General features: G+C 35.3%; 1 protein-coding gene and 1 long non-coding RNA gene across 3 annotated transcripts in view; one reads left to right on the top strand and one right to left on the bottom strand.

The window, feature by feature from the left end:
- LOC143360820 (uncharacterized) overlaps positions 1–20791 on the bottom strand; it is a 283741-nt gene that overhangs the window by 164041 nt on the left and 98909 nt on the right. The gene's annotated exons all lie outside the window — the stretch shown is intronic.
- LOC143360806 (regulator of G-protein signaling 11) overlaps positions 1–20791 on the top strand; it is a 188860-nt gene that overhangs the window by 72728 nt on the left and 95341 nt on the right. Inside the window, exon 5 of one of the 2 annotated variants that reach the window (XM_076799940.1) lies at positions 4541–4647. In XM_076799940.1, coding sequence (XP_076656055.1) covers positions 4541–4647 — 107 coding nt within the window. Of the gene's footprint in view, positions 1–4537; positions 4648–20791 lie in introns of both variants that reach the window. The other variant, XM_076799939.1, reaches the window with a different exon arrangement.

The following is a 20791-nucleotide window of genomic DNA, read 5'->3' as shown; positions in this document are numbered from 1 at the left end:
AAAACATTCCAGAAGGGAATGTTTTCAAGATTTCCATAACAAGAAATCGTACGGTGCCGTTATTGAATCATGCTTCGTGCCAGTTGCGTCCAGCCGGAGCACAATCATCCCTTCTATAAACAAGGGGCCTATTGGGACGCTTTCCGTTCTCAGAAAAGAGATTAGAACTTCTAATCGAGTGAACGTGGAGAAACGTCTCCATACGTAACAATCTCTTTTTTAATATTCATTATGCTTTCAAAATAAGTATAATTAATATAGGCACAGTAATTAGCACCCCACAGTAATTGGGTCTTTTACCCTAAATATGCATTGAAAATTATTTCGATAATATCTCGTTAAATTATTAGGTTTAGAAGATATAAAAGTGGTAGACACATTTTTACACGAGACAAATAGAATTATATACTTATAGAATTATATTATTATAGAATTTGATATTCTATCGATTAACGATACAAAAGGTACATAGGTCATTCCATTTAAAGAAATCAAGGTGACCTTGAAATCTCTGAGACGGGTACACCCACATAAAAATGTTTGTATCATAATATTTTACACTCTATAACATGCAAGTTTTGTGTGTATCGTTTCTTCATATTATTACAAATAACGGATATATTCAAAATGGTTAAAGTCCACCCCCTGCATACGTCTCTACAGTATCAAGTATAATTCCTCAAAATGAACAGAATTTCCTTTTCATGGCATTGTGTTCTCTTGAATCTGAGATATAAATACATCTATTTGTAATGCGCCGATTCAATGGAACGTGTACAGTATCATTAGGTAATAACTTATTGTAATAATTTTAATTAGACAACAGAATTACACTGCACGGACCAGGGTATTTTAGCTAAAAGATAATTACTAAGTTTCATCGGTGCACTTTGTTCAGGAAAATGTTTAAACGAGTCTTTCATTTAGTTTTACAGTTGTAAACCTCGTCTATCAAAGTTTATAGTATTTACTAAACTGTCTGCATTGTATTATTAGTCAACTCCGTCAAAACTATGAAGACGTGCGATTTTTTCAGTCTACACAGATGGAAAATCAGTAAAAGAACACACATTTGAAACTTCAGTACACACTGCTTTATTATACTAACGTAGTTTAAACTGTTTCATGTTTGTGCAAAATAGTAACTGAATATGTCCTACTTCTTACATTCTCACATGCAAAGTATTTGGTCAAGCCTCAAAGGTAGAGAGTTATTGGATTCATTTTAGAACACATCCGGCATTTTCATTTTCCAAATATACAGTATAGTGTACAATTTAGTCCCCACGATTTTTGGGGCACTTCCAATAGTCCGACAAAAAAATGTTTGGAACAAAAATCATTTCAGTTATTAATGGTCTACAAATTGTATTATTAGGATTTTGAAAATAAGTTTCATTTCGAAGAAAAGTCAAGGCCTCCTTGACCTTTATTAAATAACACTGTGTGTATTTGACTGCATAGTTTTGTAGAAGATTTCAAGACGAATTCAATGACCTACTATACTATGTCCTTCAGTTGACCTTGAATTAAGAAATTTATATTAAATAGCGACTCTTCTCGTGTAAAAAAATTTTATCATTTAATTAATTTCTTCGAAGAAATTTGATCCTTTCTGAACAAAATTGATAAAGAAATACCAAGACATAATAACATTTTATTTTCCTTCGTCGCGTAATTCCCGATTTTATTCAGATTATGTATATAAAATAGACGCATAACTTTTAAAACGAATCCAGGCGAACCAAAATAAACGAATTTTGTCGTATAGAACATTTAAGTTTCAGTTATTTCTATTATTCTGTATACATTATTTACTCGATATATGTCGCAAATATCAAGCCGATAAAAGTCCCAGAACTATCTCCACTGCCGTGGGGTATACCCCGTGAAGGATATCGAGTAAACATGTATGTTGCACTTCTCAGCGACCAAGGCCATGCGAGTTTCGCTGTCCTTTTCTACGTTCGGCAGTGTATCACCGAATAGTATCTTCCAGTCAATATATGTCCCTGGGTAGACCTGTGTTGTGGACATACATGAGTAAACACTGTATTTTTCCATTATCTAATATATTACTGCAACTGTTCTTATTTTCATTAGAAAATAAAATGATAATATTTTGTTCCTGTGTTTCTGTATCAATTTTGTTAACCCATTTGCATCATTAGCGTATACATACGCTCAATTTTCCTGGTCACTATCACCGGAGCGTATATATACGCTCAATTTATTTTTTCTTATAATGCTGAAATATGAAGTTCTTTTACCTGTAATCATTTTTGTACTTAAATATAATAAAAAAAAATTTGGTGATAAAGGCCTTCTTTTCATATTTCCTTATGATGCAAATGGGTTAAGAAAGAATTAAATTTCTTTAAAGAAATTAAAGAAATGATAAAGCTTTGTTACACGATAAGTGTCGCTTAGCTCAAGGTCCACTCAAGGTCATAGTATAATAAATCATTGAATTCGTCTTAACATCGTTCACAAAACTATGTAGTCAGTTATATTACATAGTGCCTTTTTGAAAAGTAAGGTGACCAGGACTTTTCATTAAAAAGAAACTTTGTTTTTTAATTCCTAATGGTACAGTTTGTGGACCACTGAAAAGTGATTAACTTTTGGTGAGATTTTTTTGTCAAACTATCGGAAGTGTCTCAAAAATCGTGGACATTAAACTGTTAATCAACCGTTATAATAAGTTGAACGGAGAGTTATTGTGTTTTTATCTCATTAAGTAGTACTACATTACTTTCATAAAAACGGAAGTGTTTAATCAATGACACAATTTTCGTTAGTTTTCGCTATTCTTTTTCTACAGGGTGTCCCATGTAAAATTTCCAAGGAAAATGTCTAAAAAAATATAAATGATATGTAAAAATGTTTTCAGTAGAAGTTGTATGGTTTCGCTTGAGACTTAATAAGCTGTTTTTTATTCGACCTTGAGATAACTGAAAAAGCCGATAAAAAGCAATTTTGAATTTTTAAATTGAAACCTATATTTTCTATTATATATTATTATTGTTGGCATCTAAATGTATTCGAAGCACTAACTGAACGTAGTTTTACCGTAAGCCTTTCCTGAGATATGACTTCTCAAAATTGACGGGTCGCACAGTGGTGCCAAGGCGGCAAAAAATCCATTTTATAAATTTTCGATTTTTATTTTAAAAAAGTTATTTTTGTATAGCCTAATAGTGCGTGCATAATGTGCCAAAGTCCGATTTAAAAAAAATTTTTTTTACGGAGATATACGCATAGTAAATAATAAAGGTCTCAAAGCAACTGTGGGTCCAAACTTAAATGTTTTCTTACAAAGCGATTTTAAAGTTACGTAAACTATTTTATTGCATATACACTACCGGCCAAAAGTTTAGAAGCACTGCGTAAGTTCAGAGAAACAGGATATTTATAAGAAAAACTAAATGCCTTTAGCTCCCATGCTTCTTGTAGAACTTGCCAAAGATATCTCTTTAGAAAAGTACATTCCGAGCTTTGCCTTAGACTGAGTGTATAAACTATACAAGAACATTATGGACATAAGAAAATTCTGAAATCTGTTCAGAAATATTATTCAACTAGTTAATATTTGATATAATAACGATGGATCATTTCAAAATGTATCGGTATATGCGATTTTTATAAAAATTAGCAAGTGATTGTAAACTTTTTGCTGATAGTGTATATCTACAAAATGTCCCAATATGATATAAACATTCTACATGAGCGAATAAGTCGTTAATATAGAATAAATTTTTTCATTTGACGTCTCGTTTTCGAGAAGATTGACTTTAAATTGTCATTAAGAAAATTAACTGTCGCTCACTGCATACCGACATGGCGGTGGCCTTACCTGTCAAAAGCGTTGAAAATCGCGTATCTCTAAACACGTATAACTTTTGAACTACTTATATCCTAGTATCAAACGGATCACGGATCACGGTTTATGCTAAAATTACATTCAGCTAGTTTTTCGAAAATATCTTGATGTCAGCAATAAGAATATACAATAAAAAAGAGAGTTTCAATTTAAAAATTGAAAGTGGTCCTGTATAGGCATTCTTCAAAGTTATTTCAAAGTCAAATAAATAACAGCTTAATGTGTTCCCCGTAAAAACATACAACTTCTATTTAAAACATTTTTTCATAACATTCGTATTTTTGAAGATATTTGTTTCGGGAATTTCAAGCATATTAGATGAGATTATAAGAACATTTACATGAATTACACAGCAAAATATTATAACGCCGTATTGGAAACACTTTCCGTTCAATTCAATATTACCACACTGGAAATGTAGTTTACTCTTTGCTATGCTGATACATATATCGTTTAAACCAACTTCGTTCTACAAATAAACATGATTGTATCTCCATGACTTGTATAAATACTTTCATAGGTAGCTGTATATACAGCAACTGTCTTGTACCTGTAATGTTATGAATTCTAGAGTTGCATGTGGTTGGATATGGTTTAGCAGCTTTTCTGACATGTATTGAATTTCTCAGTAAAAATAAAATATTATGTTGACAGTAGAGGCGGTCCACATTGCCAATCAACTCTGCCAGTACGGCTACTTCTTCCCGGTAAATGACTCCAAGACACTCACCGTAAAAGATGATAGTTCTCTCTATAGATTTCAGGTACGGTATTCTTTTCTTATGTCTAAAAGTCATATTATTATTACAGTTATTCTCTGCACAACTATGTGTGGACGCATAATTATTTTATTGTTTATCTCGCATGTTTCATTCTATGTAGGATTTACAAAACTAAATAATGACTAAATAACGTATTCGCATTAAAAATGTTTAATTTTTGACATTTAGAATTTGAAATTAAACTAGAATAACTGCTTAAAATGAAATTGTTAATCACTACCATATGTACAGTGAATTCCCGCTGCAAGTCAGTGCCAGCTTCGCGGTTGGAAGTCATTGGAACTACCCACACAACCGCGGGGTATATCCCGCTCTCGAACTTCGCTGTCCGTTTCTACGTGCGATATTGTATCGGAGAAAGACATTTTCTCAGCCTCCTTGTCACTATCCGTCAGTGGTCATAGGTTTATGACTTACAATTACAGACGGATACTGACTGTTAGGTTTCCAGCGTGCACTGTGTATTTCAAATGCAACGTTCGGCGAGAACCTCAGATTTCGTCTAATTGTCAGTCGCCACAACCGCGCAACTGACTTACAGTGACTCCCACTAATATTCAGACGCTTTTAAAAATCGTATATCTTTGTTAATATTGGACCATACGACTTGGATTTTTTAAAGAAGTTAGCACAATTGGTTGCTACATAAAGTGAAAAAAATGTTTACAAAAATTGCAATTGGTCGAAATTGCAGAGAAAATACTAAAAGTTGTATTTTGCAACTTTTTTTATGTGGGCATACATTGAAAATTTATAAAGTACGATTTGTAGATCTTTATGAATTATACATATTCTGAGAATTTCATCAAAATCGGTCAACGTTGCAATGAGTTACAGATGTTTCAAAATAATCACATAAGGGCGAAATTCCTTGACAAGGCCAAAATTCTGCGACTTTCACCCGTAAGCGTTCATCTTTAAACGTTTGTAGCTCATTGCAACGTTGATCGATTTAGATGAAATATTCAGAATGTGTATAATTAATACAGATATACAAAACGTACTTTTTAAATTTTTAATATAAGCCCGCACAAAAAAGTTGAAAAATACAACTTTTAGTACTTTGTTTATAATTTCGACCAATTGCAATTTTAATCAAACATTTTTTTCACGTTATGTAGCGATCCAATTGTTCTAACTTCTCAAAACAATTGAAGTAGTATAGTCCAATATTGATAAACTTATGCGATTTTTAAGAGTGTCCGAATATTAGTAAGAGTCCCTGTATGACGAGAATTCACTGTATACGTTCATACGCGTTACTTCTTTCGTTAAATACAAAATTTGATTCGAATCTTCAGTTGCTGAAAGGGTGTAGCCGGATAAGGAGGTGAAAAGTACCCCTAAACCAAATTAAATTTGCAATAGACCATTCGATAGCTCTTCAATTGAAAATTCTGAAAAAATCAGACACATTTTAGCTATTAGAATGCATTTTATCAGAATTTTTAGCTTCGAAACCGAATTTTCAAATATAAAACAATTTTGGAATGCCGATTTCTTGTGGAAGTTATGAGATACTAACTTTATAATTTTACAGTTTCAGCATTTCGTTACAATTGTTAACATATAATTTTTTCAGATTTTCCAAAGTGGGGGCACATAGTGAAAAAAATTAAAAACCGCCATTTATTACCTTTTCCATGCCCGTACAAGTACCATATCTATAGTACTCATGTAATTAATTTCTTAGATGGACAATATATCAAATTTTAAATAATATACAGGGTGAGTCACCTAACGTTCGCACCTGAAATATCTTTGTTGTTTCTAAAGATACGTAAAATATGGTAAGGACAAAGTTGAATGGTACAATGGGGCTGACACGATACCATAAAAAAATTTTTGTTTTTCTGTCATTTTTTTAGAGATATCAAGGTCACCTTGACTTTTTTAAAATGGAACCACTCTTTTTTAAACATCTACAATGATAGTCCCTTTCATTAGGAATTCAGTGACTATATTATTCCAAGGTCATTCATCAATAGAATATGAAAGCAGAATACGTTTATCACGGTTAAGACTTGTAGTAAATAGTAAACATACTGTGGTCGTAGTTAAAGTAAACATACTAAGGTCCTTCAATGTTATTGTTATTCAGCATTCTTATTTACTATCAGTATGTTTCCAAACGCGATTCCGCTATATCTTATTCAATGACTGAAAAGTGTGATATGACCACGATTTACTGTGAATGTAGACAAAATGCAGTGCAGGCCCGATTACTTTATGAAGAAAGGTACCCCGACCGAAACACTCCTTCTAGACAGACTTTTATTAATACGTACAAGTTGTTTCGAAGTACTGGAAGTGTACATGCAAGACAGCACAAACGGAAGAATCCCACGACTAATGAAGACAATGAAATTAATATTTTAGCAGCTATAGCTGTCAATCCTCACGTGAGTACGAGAAAAATTTCCCGGGAAGCAGGCATAAGTCAAAGTAGCGTAATACGAATTCTGGCCTGACATAAATTTCATCCATTCCACATATCGCTCCATCAAGAATTGCACGGGAATGATTTTCAAAATAGAATTAACTTTTGTCAATGGGGACTGCTTCAAAATCATTCATTTTTTTCTAATGTTGTAGCATGTATAGAAAATTCGAGACGGAAAAGTAAAACAAAACGCGGAACGACAAGCTTCTAGAAGTTTCGCGAAGGGAGTTTGTAGGCAATCACGCGGGGAAGCGACGCGAGGGGAGCGCTCGAAAAGTCGAATCACGCTTAACGACCGGGTGTTGATTTCACGTTCGCGGATAGCAACGAATTTATATAAATAGAGGGATCACGGAGGGACTCGGCCTATTTGCTATTCCGAGAGAGAGGACGAGGTAAGGACCACGGCCGCTCTTGGTTAGCATTAGCACACCGGCAGGAGAGTACGGCGATAATACCTGGACGCCTGTCGGGAGAACGGGAGAGGACGGGAGTCTGTTCCTGGTCGCTCGTTCGACATGGAGAGTACGGCGATAATACCTGGACGCCTGTCGAACGAGAGAGAACGGGTCAACTCCTGGCCGCCCAGGGCTCGGCAGGAGAGTACGGCGACAATACCTGGACGCCTGCCGAGAGGGAACGGAAGAGTGTTCCTGGCCGCTCGTCTCGACAAGGAGAGTACGGCGATAATACCTGGACGCCTTGTCGAGCGAGAGAGGACAGAGCATCTTCGGATCGGTTGCGAAAATACCACGGAACCTAGCTAGAGTATACGTGTGATGAGAGAAAGTTTGCATGATTGTGATTTATAATGCGAGCAATTGAATGAATTTATACATATACCTCACTTTCCTGTACCCCTGTTCCTAACCCAAAAATAAATTCCTTTATCCAGCATATCCTGATTAAATCCTTACTCATGGCTACAATGTCTTGTTTACGGACGAAGCAACATTCACTAATCATGGCTCAATTAATCTTCGGAACGCCCATTATTAGTCTGTGGATAATCCGCACTGGCTGCGAGAAATTGATCATCAAAGACAATGGAGCGTAAACGTGTGGTGTGGTATTTTGAACGACAAAGTAATTGGACCATATTTCGTTAACGGAATGATGACGGGACAGAAATACGCTCAATTTTTGCAAGAAGATCTGCAAATTTTGTTAGAAGATGTCCCTTTACAAAATCGCTATGATATGTGGTACCAACAAGACGGATGTCCTGCTCATTATACACGAGTAACAAGAGAAACGTTGAATTCTCGATTTCCGATGGATTGGACGAGGCAGAACTGTTTCATGGCCAGCACGTTCGCCTGATTTAAATCCACTGAATTTCTTTTTCTGGGGTCTGCTAAAAGGGACCGTGTACATAGATGATCCAACAACAGTTGAAGATATGCGTCAGCGTATCATCTCAGCATGCACGAATATCACCTCGGATGTACTTATCAGAGTTCAACATTCCTTCAGAGCTCGTTTACATCAATGTATCGACGTAGACGGCCACCATTTCGAACATTTCTAAAATACAGGTATTCTCCATATGTTAGTTTTATACGTTTTTTCTGTCCTCAACCTTGAATGTCCTTGGAATAATGTGGTCACTGAATTCCTAATGAAAGGGACTATCATGGTAGGTGTTTAAAAAAGGGTGGTTCCATTTTAAAAAGTCAAGGTGACCTTGATATCTCTAAAAAAATGACATAAAAACAACATATATGTATATATGTACGTATATGTATTTCCATGGAAGAGTTTTTACCCTTCTGCTGCATTCAATTTCGTCGCTGTCATCATTGATTACAGGACGCTTGATTCCAGTACAACCTATTCCATTGGATGTACATATATTCTATAATTTTTTTTAACTACGTGCCCCCACTTTGGAAAATCTGAAAAAATTATATGTTAACAACTAGAACGAGATGCTGAAACTGTAAAAATATAAAGTTAGTATCTCAAAACTTCTACAAGAAATCGGCATTTCAAAATTTTTTTATTTTTGGAAATTTGGTTTTGATGCTAAAAATTCTTAAAAAATTCATCGATGTGCATTTTAATAGCTAAAATATGCCTGATTTTTTTAGAAGTTTTAATTGAAGAGGATAAAAGAAATCACGAAAAAACTTGATTTTTTTCACCCCATTACCCCCACCCCCCATGTCGACATGCATGCACAAAGTATTTTCTTTGGATAAGCTATCGAATGGCATATTGAAAATTCAGTTTGGCGTGAGGGGACTTCCGACCTCCTTATCTTTTAGAAATCTCAAGCTTTTCGGAATCGTATAACCTAGCCGGTGCCACGCTGTCTACTATTGGCAATACTTTTGAAATACATCCTGATATCAATTTAAAACAGTTTTTTTGCATATATTTCTTTTTGGGTTAAACATCATACATTGATTTACTCCCAAAATTGACGTGATATTTAATTTCCTAAATATGTTTTATATACAGTGGCTCACGAAATTGTTCGAATGCCCTTTAAAACAGTGTAACTTTATTTTGTATCACACCAAACGACCTGACCTTTATTAGCAATTAGAAGCATCAGTTTACTAAATGTCATGCACAAAAGACTTAGAAAACATTGCTATTGGTAGGAATTACATGAGAAAATAAAAAAGACACTTTTTGAAACTTTTTATAGAGCTGTGTTAGTTATACACATGTCGAAAATTCCATCGAATTCAATTAACCCTAGCACTCCCAATGGGTGGGGGGTGGGAGGGGGGTGGGTCTTCGAATTCACAGGTTAGGACACTTTAAATTAGGACTATTTTTCTTGGGCGAAAAATTCACAAAAAATTATTTATTGTCGTTTGCATATTTAAGTTTAATATTCCGAAGTCCCGTTGCTATATGAAAAAGTTACAGTGCATAGAAAGGAAAATCCAGACTACGTATTGCGGCGTCAGTACAGCGGCAAAGACGTGAAGCGGACCCCTCACGCTCCTTTCATCTCGAAAGAATAACAAACAATCATGCAGCATTTTCAGTTACAGTCAAGCATTCAATGTAGTCAGAAGCAGGGTCGGACAAATTTTATTATAAGTAATAAATAACAAATTATAAATTAAATTAATATTTCATTTACAAATAATAATTAAATTTTTATTTAATTAAAAAATCATTCGGATTTGAGGGAAAAACAAATAAATAATTTGGCGTAGTGATGCACGAATTCCGAATTCATGCGTTCATTTACATTAACAAACGTTCGGATCAACAAACGTACAAGAAGAGCTGAATGAAGAACTAAATAAATAAATTTCTATTATTGAAACAATTGATTAAGTAAATAAATACACTTTTATTATTGAAACAATTGTTCAAATAAAAATAAATTATTATTTCAGAAATTGCTTAGACAATAAATGTTAATAAATAATAATTTAAATAATAAATATATAAACAAATTTTTGTAATTATTTGTTTAAAATATTGGCTTGCATAAAATATTAAAAAATTATCGAAATCAATGTGGTGGTAGAAATATCGATAATTGCTGGAACTCGTCGAACAATTTTTGTGTTTTGTCAAAAAAAATTGAGATTTTATCGAGTTATTTGAGTTATTTTAGGGTCGAATTGTCGATTTTTTAGTTGCGTCGTCGTGAACATAACGATATCGCTTAGAGCGATTGAGGACACTTATTTTCTGACTATGACTTTCCGAATAAATAATAAATAATAAATAATAAGCAATTAAATGATAATTAATAAGTAACAATTAAAATCGTATTTATAAATAAGAAATAAATATATTATTTAAATAACTTATTTATATCTATACAAATAATAAATAATTATCTATGTCTTTCATTTAAACTTTCAAATAACAAATAATTCTTTATTTCAATAATCATTTAAATGAAAATTTATTTAAATGATACTCAACTCTGGTCAGAAGTGAATATTAATTCTGAGAGAAGAGAGTTGCAGTGAATCCGCGATTTATGTCAGCAGTACGAGCGATACTCGCCGCCAGTTAACGCTCGCCGAGGACTGTAAATAGGTTCGTCTTACACGTTATAGGTCGAAGTCACAGCGGGAAAATGCTGCCGACGAGATCCTACTATTCTTTGAAACCGTGCTGAACTTAAAAAAGCTAGCGAAGCTCGAGAATTTCTTTATTTTTCCTTATTTTTTTATGGGACTTTCACCCACACATTCGTGGCATTTTTCCCATGAAAATGATACCAAATATGATATAATTCCGATGATATTTACTTGCATAATGAACGATGGTAGTGAGGATAATTCCGCGGCCCTTAACTTAGAAGCCTCGGCGACCTATATTCCGGATTCACTGTATATATCTACTTTCTATTTTATAAATATACATCTAAACGCAATGAAAATTTTCATAAAGTATCACACCCTTACATATTACAAAACTTTTTTTAGAAAGCTATTTTTTTAGGAGAAATGAGTAAAGAAGAGTATGAGCTTGATGAGGAGCCCCCCACCCCCCGCGGGGGTTTATATACACAAGCGGTTAAACGCGGCGAAAATCGTAGATTTTCACGATTTTATGGTCAGTTTCTGCTTAAAATCCACAGATTCTTACATCTTCCGATGCGTGTAGTTTTCCTGTGCGTCAACTGATTTCGATGAAATTTTCAGCATGTGTATAATCACCCTAGTAGCAATTATTGTTGGCAATTTGATGAGCCTATGTTGCAGTAGTTTACCTTTGTTGGCCAACAGTTAGAATTGTCACTCTTTTCTGCAAGTGGGCCAACGATCATATCCAACGTAGGACCTACATCACTGTAATACGGCAGCCAACTAGGCCCGCAAAAACATATTGTTTTGATCTACGCGTTTGCGGTTTTTTTTTACAGTATATCATACATAATATATAACCAATGTAATATTTCCACGGGAAAATTGGAAAAAAAGAAAGGAACTTCATACACACATCGAACTTGAACCCGGACCGCCTGTGTACTAACTAAGCTGATATATTACCGACGCGACTGAAGTTCCAAAAATTGGTCAAATCAGATTGAGGTCAAATTTTGCATATAGCCCCTTTTTGGGTTAAACTCTAGCTTAAGGGACTAAAAATTTTTAACTTTTTAAAAATATAATCCTGTAGATTTTTACGAGAAAATGCCAAAAATCCAAATTTTGGTGTTAGGAATTCACTGGTTCAAAAGCTATGCGTGTTTAAGAATGAGCAGTTTTAAGCATTTTTCCCAGGTAAGGGCATCGCCATGTTGGTATAGAAATTGTGTTCGTTCACGAACATCAGGAGATAGAGAGGGGACCGACTGTGAAACTTGCTTGTCAAAAACGTTTAAAATCGGTCAACTTTACACACGTATAACTTTTGAATCAGTGAATTCCTAATTTTAAGACTTACATTTTTGGCTTTTTCTTGTCAAAATTCACAAGATTGTATTTAAAAAAAATTAAAAATTCTTGGTCACCTAAAGTGAAGTTCATGAAGTTCAAACCGAAGCCCATTCTGAAGAAATCCAAAAGGGTTTTGTTATACTACATCAATACTACGACCTACTGTCATTCCAAAAACAAGTACAACACCCGTGCCTTCCCCTTGTAAAATGGAAAAACATAAAGAAGTGAATAAATTCCAAGGCTGCACACGATAAAACTTTAGCGAATCAACCATTTGTATTCATAAATAAGAGAGAAAAAAAGTCAGAACAAAAAACATCAATTTAGAATATAATAATTAACAAGCTTTTGGTTGTGGCTACGTTTTTTACGTCCGTGAAACGGCATTTAAATATTAACAAACACTGGTTGGGCCAATGTAATAATATCGTATGTAAATTTCTTGTTAATTAACCAACTATAATAATTGCAGGCCCAACTTTGGATATTCGTTGACAAGTGTCATAACTTTTTCGTCGTAGGCTCTATGCTGGGAATTTGGAAGCAAAAACACTAACTATATTCCAGTTAACTCTCAACTGTTGGACACTATTGGGCAACCATAAATGCTACTAGGGTAACATAGATCTACAAAATGCATATTTTAAATTTTCATTACAGACTGTGAGAGTTGCCGACGGCTGCTGTCGAAGGTTGAGTCTGTGTGTGACCGCGTGAAAAATAAAGTTTATAGAGAAGCCGAAAATAAAGTGTCGTCCTTTTTTAACCGCGTCACAACAGTTCCCTATAGAAAAATCTAACAGATCTTTTTTTTTACACGTTATTTAGTAGACCAACGGCTTCTAGTTGCTAAAGAAAAAACCGATCGTTTGGTCTGATTCTAAAAACGTTATGCTATTAAAGGGCGTTCGAATACTTACATAATGTACCATATACTTTTTAACGACAAGCACGTTCGATTAATTTATACATCAGACTTACAATATATTGCAATGTAATGAAAAGACGTGTGTACCTACGTGTGTCCCTTTTCCACATCGCGACAACGATAAATATATTTGACGATCGTCGAACGCAAATATTATGCAAATGTATCGCAATTGAATTTACTATAAAGTGTTTAAGATGTAAAAGAAACACCTTGCGCTGCCTTGTATACAAGCGTGTGTCCGTTGCGCGAGGAAGGATTGTCGTTCCTCAGACAATGTTGTGGTGCGCGGTCGTCGCCCCGTGTTTTTCGACACAATAACTGATCGACGACGACTCGCGCTATAAGGTCAGAGTGAAAAACCGCCGACACTAGTTTTCGTTTTGAGTTGTCCGTTAAGCGAGTTCAGTTCACGTTCAGACTTGGCAGAGAACATTTAATAAAGCATCTTTCTAAATTACACGATTTAGCTTCCTGAAAAGACCCTTCCACTCTACAAAAATGTGTTCATAAGCATATGTACAATACTATTCTAATAGTATAAGAAACAAATATTTTTTTCCTAACATAACATTCTGAACAAATTTAAATCTCTGCTCCCTTTTGTAGAAAAAGATATTGTACTTTTTGTCTCCCTTGAAATTCCCTGGGCAAATATCTGGAATAATATGAATGATGTTAAAAAATGTTTTAGGTAGAAGTTGTGGGGTTCGCGGGGGACACATTAAGCTGTTATTTATTCGACCTTGAAATAACCTTGAAAGGGCCTATAAAGGACAACTTTGACATTTTAAATTGGAATTATATATTATTATCGCTGATATCGAGATGTTTTCGAAGCACTATATGAACGTAGTTTTAGAATAAATCGTTTCCAAGATATGACCTCTCAAAGTTGACGGACCATCGTGCCGTTGGTTTTTCGGATTATTTCAAGGTGAATAAACTTCTGCAACGTTGTAAACAGTCGAAAATTCGAAAATTTACTAGCTTAAAACATCTAGATGCCAGCAATAATAATATACTATCACAAATATGGTTCAAATTTAAAAATTAAAAATTGCTTATTAATGGCCCTTTCCAGGTCGTCTCAAAGTCGAATAAATAACAATTTAATCTGTCTTAATCTGCCCTTCGTGAAATTATACAACTTCTATTTACATAATTTTTTCATATCACTCGTCTTTCTCGAGTCATTTGCTCCGGGAATTTCAAATGGGACATAGAGTATATTTATTATACAGGATGTCTTACCTAACTCTACCGTCTAAAATATCTCGCTTGTTTTTTATGATAAGGGAAAATTTCAGAGGAAAACATTAGTTAGTTCAGAGGCGCACATATTATGATAGGCAAAACGTTGTTCAAGGTTATATTTTTTGAGATTTCAAGGTCATCAACATTTTTTTAAGTGGAATGATATATTTTTATTATCGCTCTATGATAGCCAAGGTCAAAGTGAATCCAACGACCTGTAATATTATGACCTTCACATGACCTTGAGTATGAAAAATTCATAAAAGTAGAGCACTTCATGTGAATAGTGAAATAACGATGACAGAATAAATAATGAAGGAAAATTTATTTCAGCAAGTGTTCAAAATGATGTTCATTAACTTCAATACATTTATGTAACCGATTAATGAACGATTTTCTGACCCTCCTCATAACTTGATCACTGATATTTGCACATGCTGTTCTAATCCGTTCTCTCATATTTTTCGGTGTTGTGGGAATGTTTTTATAAACTTCTGATTTTATTGCACCCCAAAGAAAAAATCTAAAGGTGTAAGATCCGGCGAATGTGCAGGCCGACGAATATCTGCACCACGACCAATCCAGCGTTCCGGAAATTTTTGGTCTAACACTTGGCGAGCTATTAATTCATTGTGTGCCGGATAGCCTTCATGTTGAAAAAACATTTTCCAGTAAATCAGTTAACACATCAGTTAAAAAATTAACATATTTTAGACCATTCAGAATGCCATCGATGAAAAATGGTCCAATAACGTTATCACCAACGATTCCATACCATACATTTACACTCCATGGACGCTGATGTACAACTTGCCGAAGCCATTTCGGGTTTTCAGTGCACCAATGCACAGTATGTGTATTCAGTTTCTATAGTTGGAAAAAGTAGCTTCGTCAGTAAAGAGGACACCATAAAAAAATGTTCATTTCTTTGTATTTGCTGCAATGCCCATTGTTTGAGACTGACGCGTGTGAGCGCCATATTGCCTCACCGCGTGACGCGATCCCGTCAACCGCCGCGAATCACGACACGGCTGGCGCAATCCCGCCTAAACGTGAGCAAGCAGCATCTGTCGACGAGACTCGCGCGGGCAATAGGCGAAGCGCGTGATTGGCCTAAACCCATTCTCAATCCTTCTGGAATGCTCTCGAACGATCAACCGGAACTACCGGTGCGTGACGGACTTCCAGAAGGATCGAGACAATAAAAGTGAGAGGCAACGGTCTTCTCGCTCTCTTTTGTGAAATGCGCTCAGCTGATCATTACGTAATCGAACAGTCACATGTCAGAAAATCGCTTATTTCAATAGTGCTTAAATACAGTTTAATTTATTGTAGATCTGTTTGTCCTCATTCAATCTTTATACAGTCCATTCGTCTCACGTTCAAATTCAGCCGTTACACTCACGCATCCATACCTTTCAATCCTTTCTCTCAGCAATCCCATTTGCACACGTCCACAATTCTCATTCATTATTTCGCATTCTTCCAATTTCGGGTCGACCAAGACCGCCCCAACACACCCATGTACAAAAAGCAACACGATTCTCAAAGTCGTTGCCATAAAGCTCCGTTTAATTTTTCGACAACTTGCAATGAGATCAACATTGATTGTAGCCAATACAAAGGTTTCGGCGTCTTCTCCAGTAGCAGACTTTGATCGTTTTCTTTTTAGTGATTTAATACTCCCTGTTTTACAAAACAATTAAACTATGCGGACAGAACTTTTTCGTGAAGGATGATTTCTCTCAGGATATCTTTCTGCGTACATTTGAGATGCTTGTACCGAGCTATTTTTTGCCTCACCATAAACTAAAATCATTTCTATCTTTTCTGCATCGCTGTACACCATTGTTGAAGAAAAGTCACGTTATCTATCACAATCGAATAAATCGAATAAATCGAATTTGTATCAGTGTATACAATTTATTGTAAGAGTCTTTACAGTCATTAGTCAAGGTTCAAGAACATTTCTTGAAATCCTAGGAGGATCATGTCATCGTTATGTGACGTTTACGTCGCGTTCGGAGGCCCTCTCGTGAATGCTCGAGCATGCCAGGATCTGTGAGAGGACAGGAGAGATGAAATAATTGAACTACGATCTAAGAAACTACTGGATCTTTATTGAGGGCGTGGATTGCCCGCTGATCCGGCGATGACCGGCGCGGAGTCCCGGCTGGAGGTTCCTACGCGAACCGACGGCTGCGGGCAAACTTTGGTGGACAACGTGATAGAATTACAGTACTCTTTGCTTACTACTAAAGGCTTACAATCTAGACGCACGCGGAGTCGGTGGACGCGGAACGGTGCGGAGCACGTAGCGCTACGAAACGGAATCGCGGATCGATACGGACGCGGAGCGATACTGGGATCGCGAAACGGTACAGGCGCGGAGGGATACGGAATCGCGGAACGGTACGGAAGCGGAGCGATACCGGATTGCGGGAACCGCCGCAGCTCAGCGAGGTGTACCAGTGGATTGGTGTTTCCTCGTGTTCGCTGAGCTCGCGGGGTCGCGATTTGCCTCGTATCCGGACCGGCGCACAGTGGGCAATTTGGACGAAATCGGATTCAAAATCAAATAACTTTCGATAGAAATGAGGTAGAGCGATGAAACTTTTTTTAAATTAAAGCTGAAACTTTGTAGAATATGGGAAAAATAGGGAGATTATGGTACGAACGTTTTTTAACCTTGAGAAAATTCGTTAAACTTGCACAATTTCAAGAAAATTATGGTTTTTCCAATACCACGCACGGAAAAATTTTTTTTTAACATGCTATACATCATTTCCCATAGATTTTTTCACGCTGATTTCAAATCTGGTCTCAAAATTTGTCTACGACCTCAGGATTTTGCAAAAAATAGATTTTTGTGACAAAAACTAATGAAGTCATTTTTTCATTGAAATGATGGGATGGTAATAATCTCCCTATTTGTCCCATATTCTGCAAAGTTTCAGCTTTCATTTAAAAAAAATTTCATCGCTCTACCTCATTTCTATCGAAAGTTCTTTGATTTTGAATCCGATTTCGTCCAAATTGCCCACTGTGCGGCGCACAGTGTGACGAATGGCCTTTTTAGCTGGACAAAAGTAACTTTCAAATCAACAAAAACTAACTGTGCTAATATAATCTAAAATAACCATGTATTAAAACCCTTGAATATTAAAACTTAAAATTCTTTTGTTGTATGTTTAAAGAGCGTGTAAACTTCACCTAAAAAACGAACACCTAACCTATAAATGAATGGGCACTGTTTCGGCGTCGACCGACGGTCGGAGCAGCCTGCTGCCGGGACCACTCAGATTTGAGCGCGCAAATGAATCCACAGGATGGGTCAATGAGAGGTTGAGACAGAGAGAGAGAGAGAGAGCGAGGATTAAAGGTGTAACTGCACTTTTATTACAGTACTCGCACTTACAATGCGCCGTGAGAGGCGCGAGCCGGCGGACGAGCGGAGATCTTGAGCGAGCCAACTTCTGCCGTCGGATCGCGAAGCGGAGATCTTGAACGACACGAAACACGTGCCGTCGCGAGGCGGAAATCTTCGACGCGGACGACGGAAATCTTGGCGCGAAGCAGAAGGCTCGTAACGCGGCGCGAAAGAGCGCGAGAAAAATACGAACGAGTATTTTGAGAGCGCGAGAGATCAGCGAACGGGCGCGAGAACTAATACCGGACGATTAGACGACTGACGAAAGTTACTAGAGCGATGCGAGAGGCGAACCTGAAGAGAGCGAGAAGGCACGCGCAGTTGCCTTAAATAACAAGGACCATCGAATGTGGAGCACCGTGATTGGTGCTCCCGAATCGGATAATCCTTGTTTGTCTCGATTTGAAGGATTCAAGCGTTGAAATCCGGTCAATGAGAGCGACACGCGTTCTTGCCGCGTGTTGATATACGAGACAAAAACCGTATGAAACAGCGGTCGCCCGCCAAGACAATAGCCGCCGAATTCCAACGCTTGAATCCTGAACAGGCACATTTCCATTCGCACTAGAAATATGTTAAAATGTACTAAGGAGTGTTTAAATTTCCTATATATGATGGATGTAACATCTCAAAACATGTATTTTCACTTTAGTAATTCCAAATTATCGATAACATTCCTCTGTTTTTGTAAATTAAGTGTCAAAGACGGTACTTATTTTTCCACAGAAACGCCCATGTTACTACTCTTCGTTAATGAATTAGTATATGCCCCACGTCGCCCCACGCGATGATTTTTACATATAAATAAAGTAGAGATTCTCTACTTTATTTTAGTACAAAAATTGGCTTGCGCAACGTTGCGCAACTATACTAATTTTTACAATGAAGTTACGTCGTTTTACGTACACGCTCGTGACAATCATAGCTCGGGCCGGGCGTTTCGAACGCAGCCGATACCGATTGCCGTCGCCACTTATTGTTAGCGGTTTGTTTAGTCTCATTCATTGTATATTGAAGGAATAAACAATGATAAGATCCCCGAGTTTTCCTCTAAACTTTCTTCGTATGAAAATTCGTTTCTTCAGTCGTAAACCCAAACATTTGTAGTAACATAAATACGTTTAGATATATTCTATTTACATTTGTTTATAAGTTATTAGTTTTTAGCAACCGAATGTTCCTATTGAAGACTGATTTTGATCTCTGTTATTTCTTTTGTTTTATTTATATTTTCATGTTATTATATTTCTATTCAAATAGTAAACAATAATATGAAACAGAGTTGTTATTTATAAAGTGAAGCCTTATACTAATCCAAAGAATAATTCTTTTCCGTTAGAATATATCTGAATCTCCAAAAAGTAACATGTACTATAATTTTTCCAAAATTACATTGTTTTTGTTCCTAATTAAAAATGACGTCTTCTTTGATAATATCTACTACTTGTTAAATCATTCTGTGTTACATAGATCCATTACTAACTTTGTTGTATTTTTTATTTAATTATAAATCACTTGAAATATATTGTTTAATTAACAAAAACCAACTAAATGTTGTAAAAAATTAATAATTATTCATATTTGATACAACTGTAAACATATTAATCGATAAATATAGAAAAATAGGCGATTTAGAGTTTGGTCCAGCTAAAAAGGCCATTCGTCACGCTGTGCGGCGCACAGGGCGGACAAACGGCCTGTTTTCGGCACTTCTCGTAGTTTGGTTATTAATGTATATATAGAGGAAATTTTTTACAGACAATTATATTTACCAATATAGTTAATAATTTTAACAAAAAAAAATAATTTTTAGAAAAAAGAATTTATTATTAAAACTTAACAAATTTATTTTTAAAAACTAACAGGTTTAGAACAAAATTAATAATAAATGAACCATATGTAAAATTAACAATAATAAACTTAAACAAATTATAATACTAGTGAATAAAATGAATAAACTTCACAAAACGTTATTCGCTATCCGAGTCATTCTCAGTACTTTGATTGCGACCCAAAATCATTGACTCTCGTGACCTTGAACATCTCGATCTATCCTTACATTCTTATTACTTTTTCAATAGGTATAAAACATATATTAAAAACAAATTAAAAATACATAAAAATATTATTAAATAGTATTATGCATAAAAATTATTATAATATGATTATTATTAACAATTTCCATCCTAATACCCATGTTTTGCAAAAGAAATGTATTTCACATCGTGATGTACACGAATATTGAATTTTCCCAGTAAATTCCGCACTGTAACTGTGGCGAACAAATGGCAAAATTTTGTACAACCAAATTTGTTTACAAATGTATACTTATTGTTAATTATTCACAGACAATGAAATTTAACAATATAACTAATACATTTAAAAAGAAAATAACAAATTTTCCACGATAGATCCTAAAGGAAAATATGCATGAATCTCAGGATATATTTTGCCGTTCTTGTTTTATGTTAATTTGAAGTTTTATATGCAGTTAACAAATAAAACCACCGTTGGAAATTTGTACAAAAAATAAATCTACTTTATTAAATGTATGATATAAAGAATGCATATTCCTTGGTAAGCACTTTCCGTTACACAGAATTATTATTGCACACTCATTTACAGTTAATATATTTTTCGATTTTTGGCACTTTAGAGAGTGCCTCCATGGCCAAATTTTTTTTACAAAA

Source organism: Halictus rubicundus, chromosome 14 (assembly GCF_050948215.1).
Source record: "Halictus rubicundus isolate RS-2024b chromosome 14, iyHalRubi1_principal, whole genome shotgun sequence".
Taxonomy (NCBI): Eukaryota; Metazoa; Arthropoda; class Insecta; order Hymenoptera; family Halictidae; genus Halictus; species Halictus rubicundus.
Note: the sequence above shows the minus strand (reverse complement) of the source record. Positions and strands in the feature narration are given on the sequence as shown.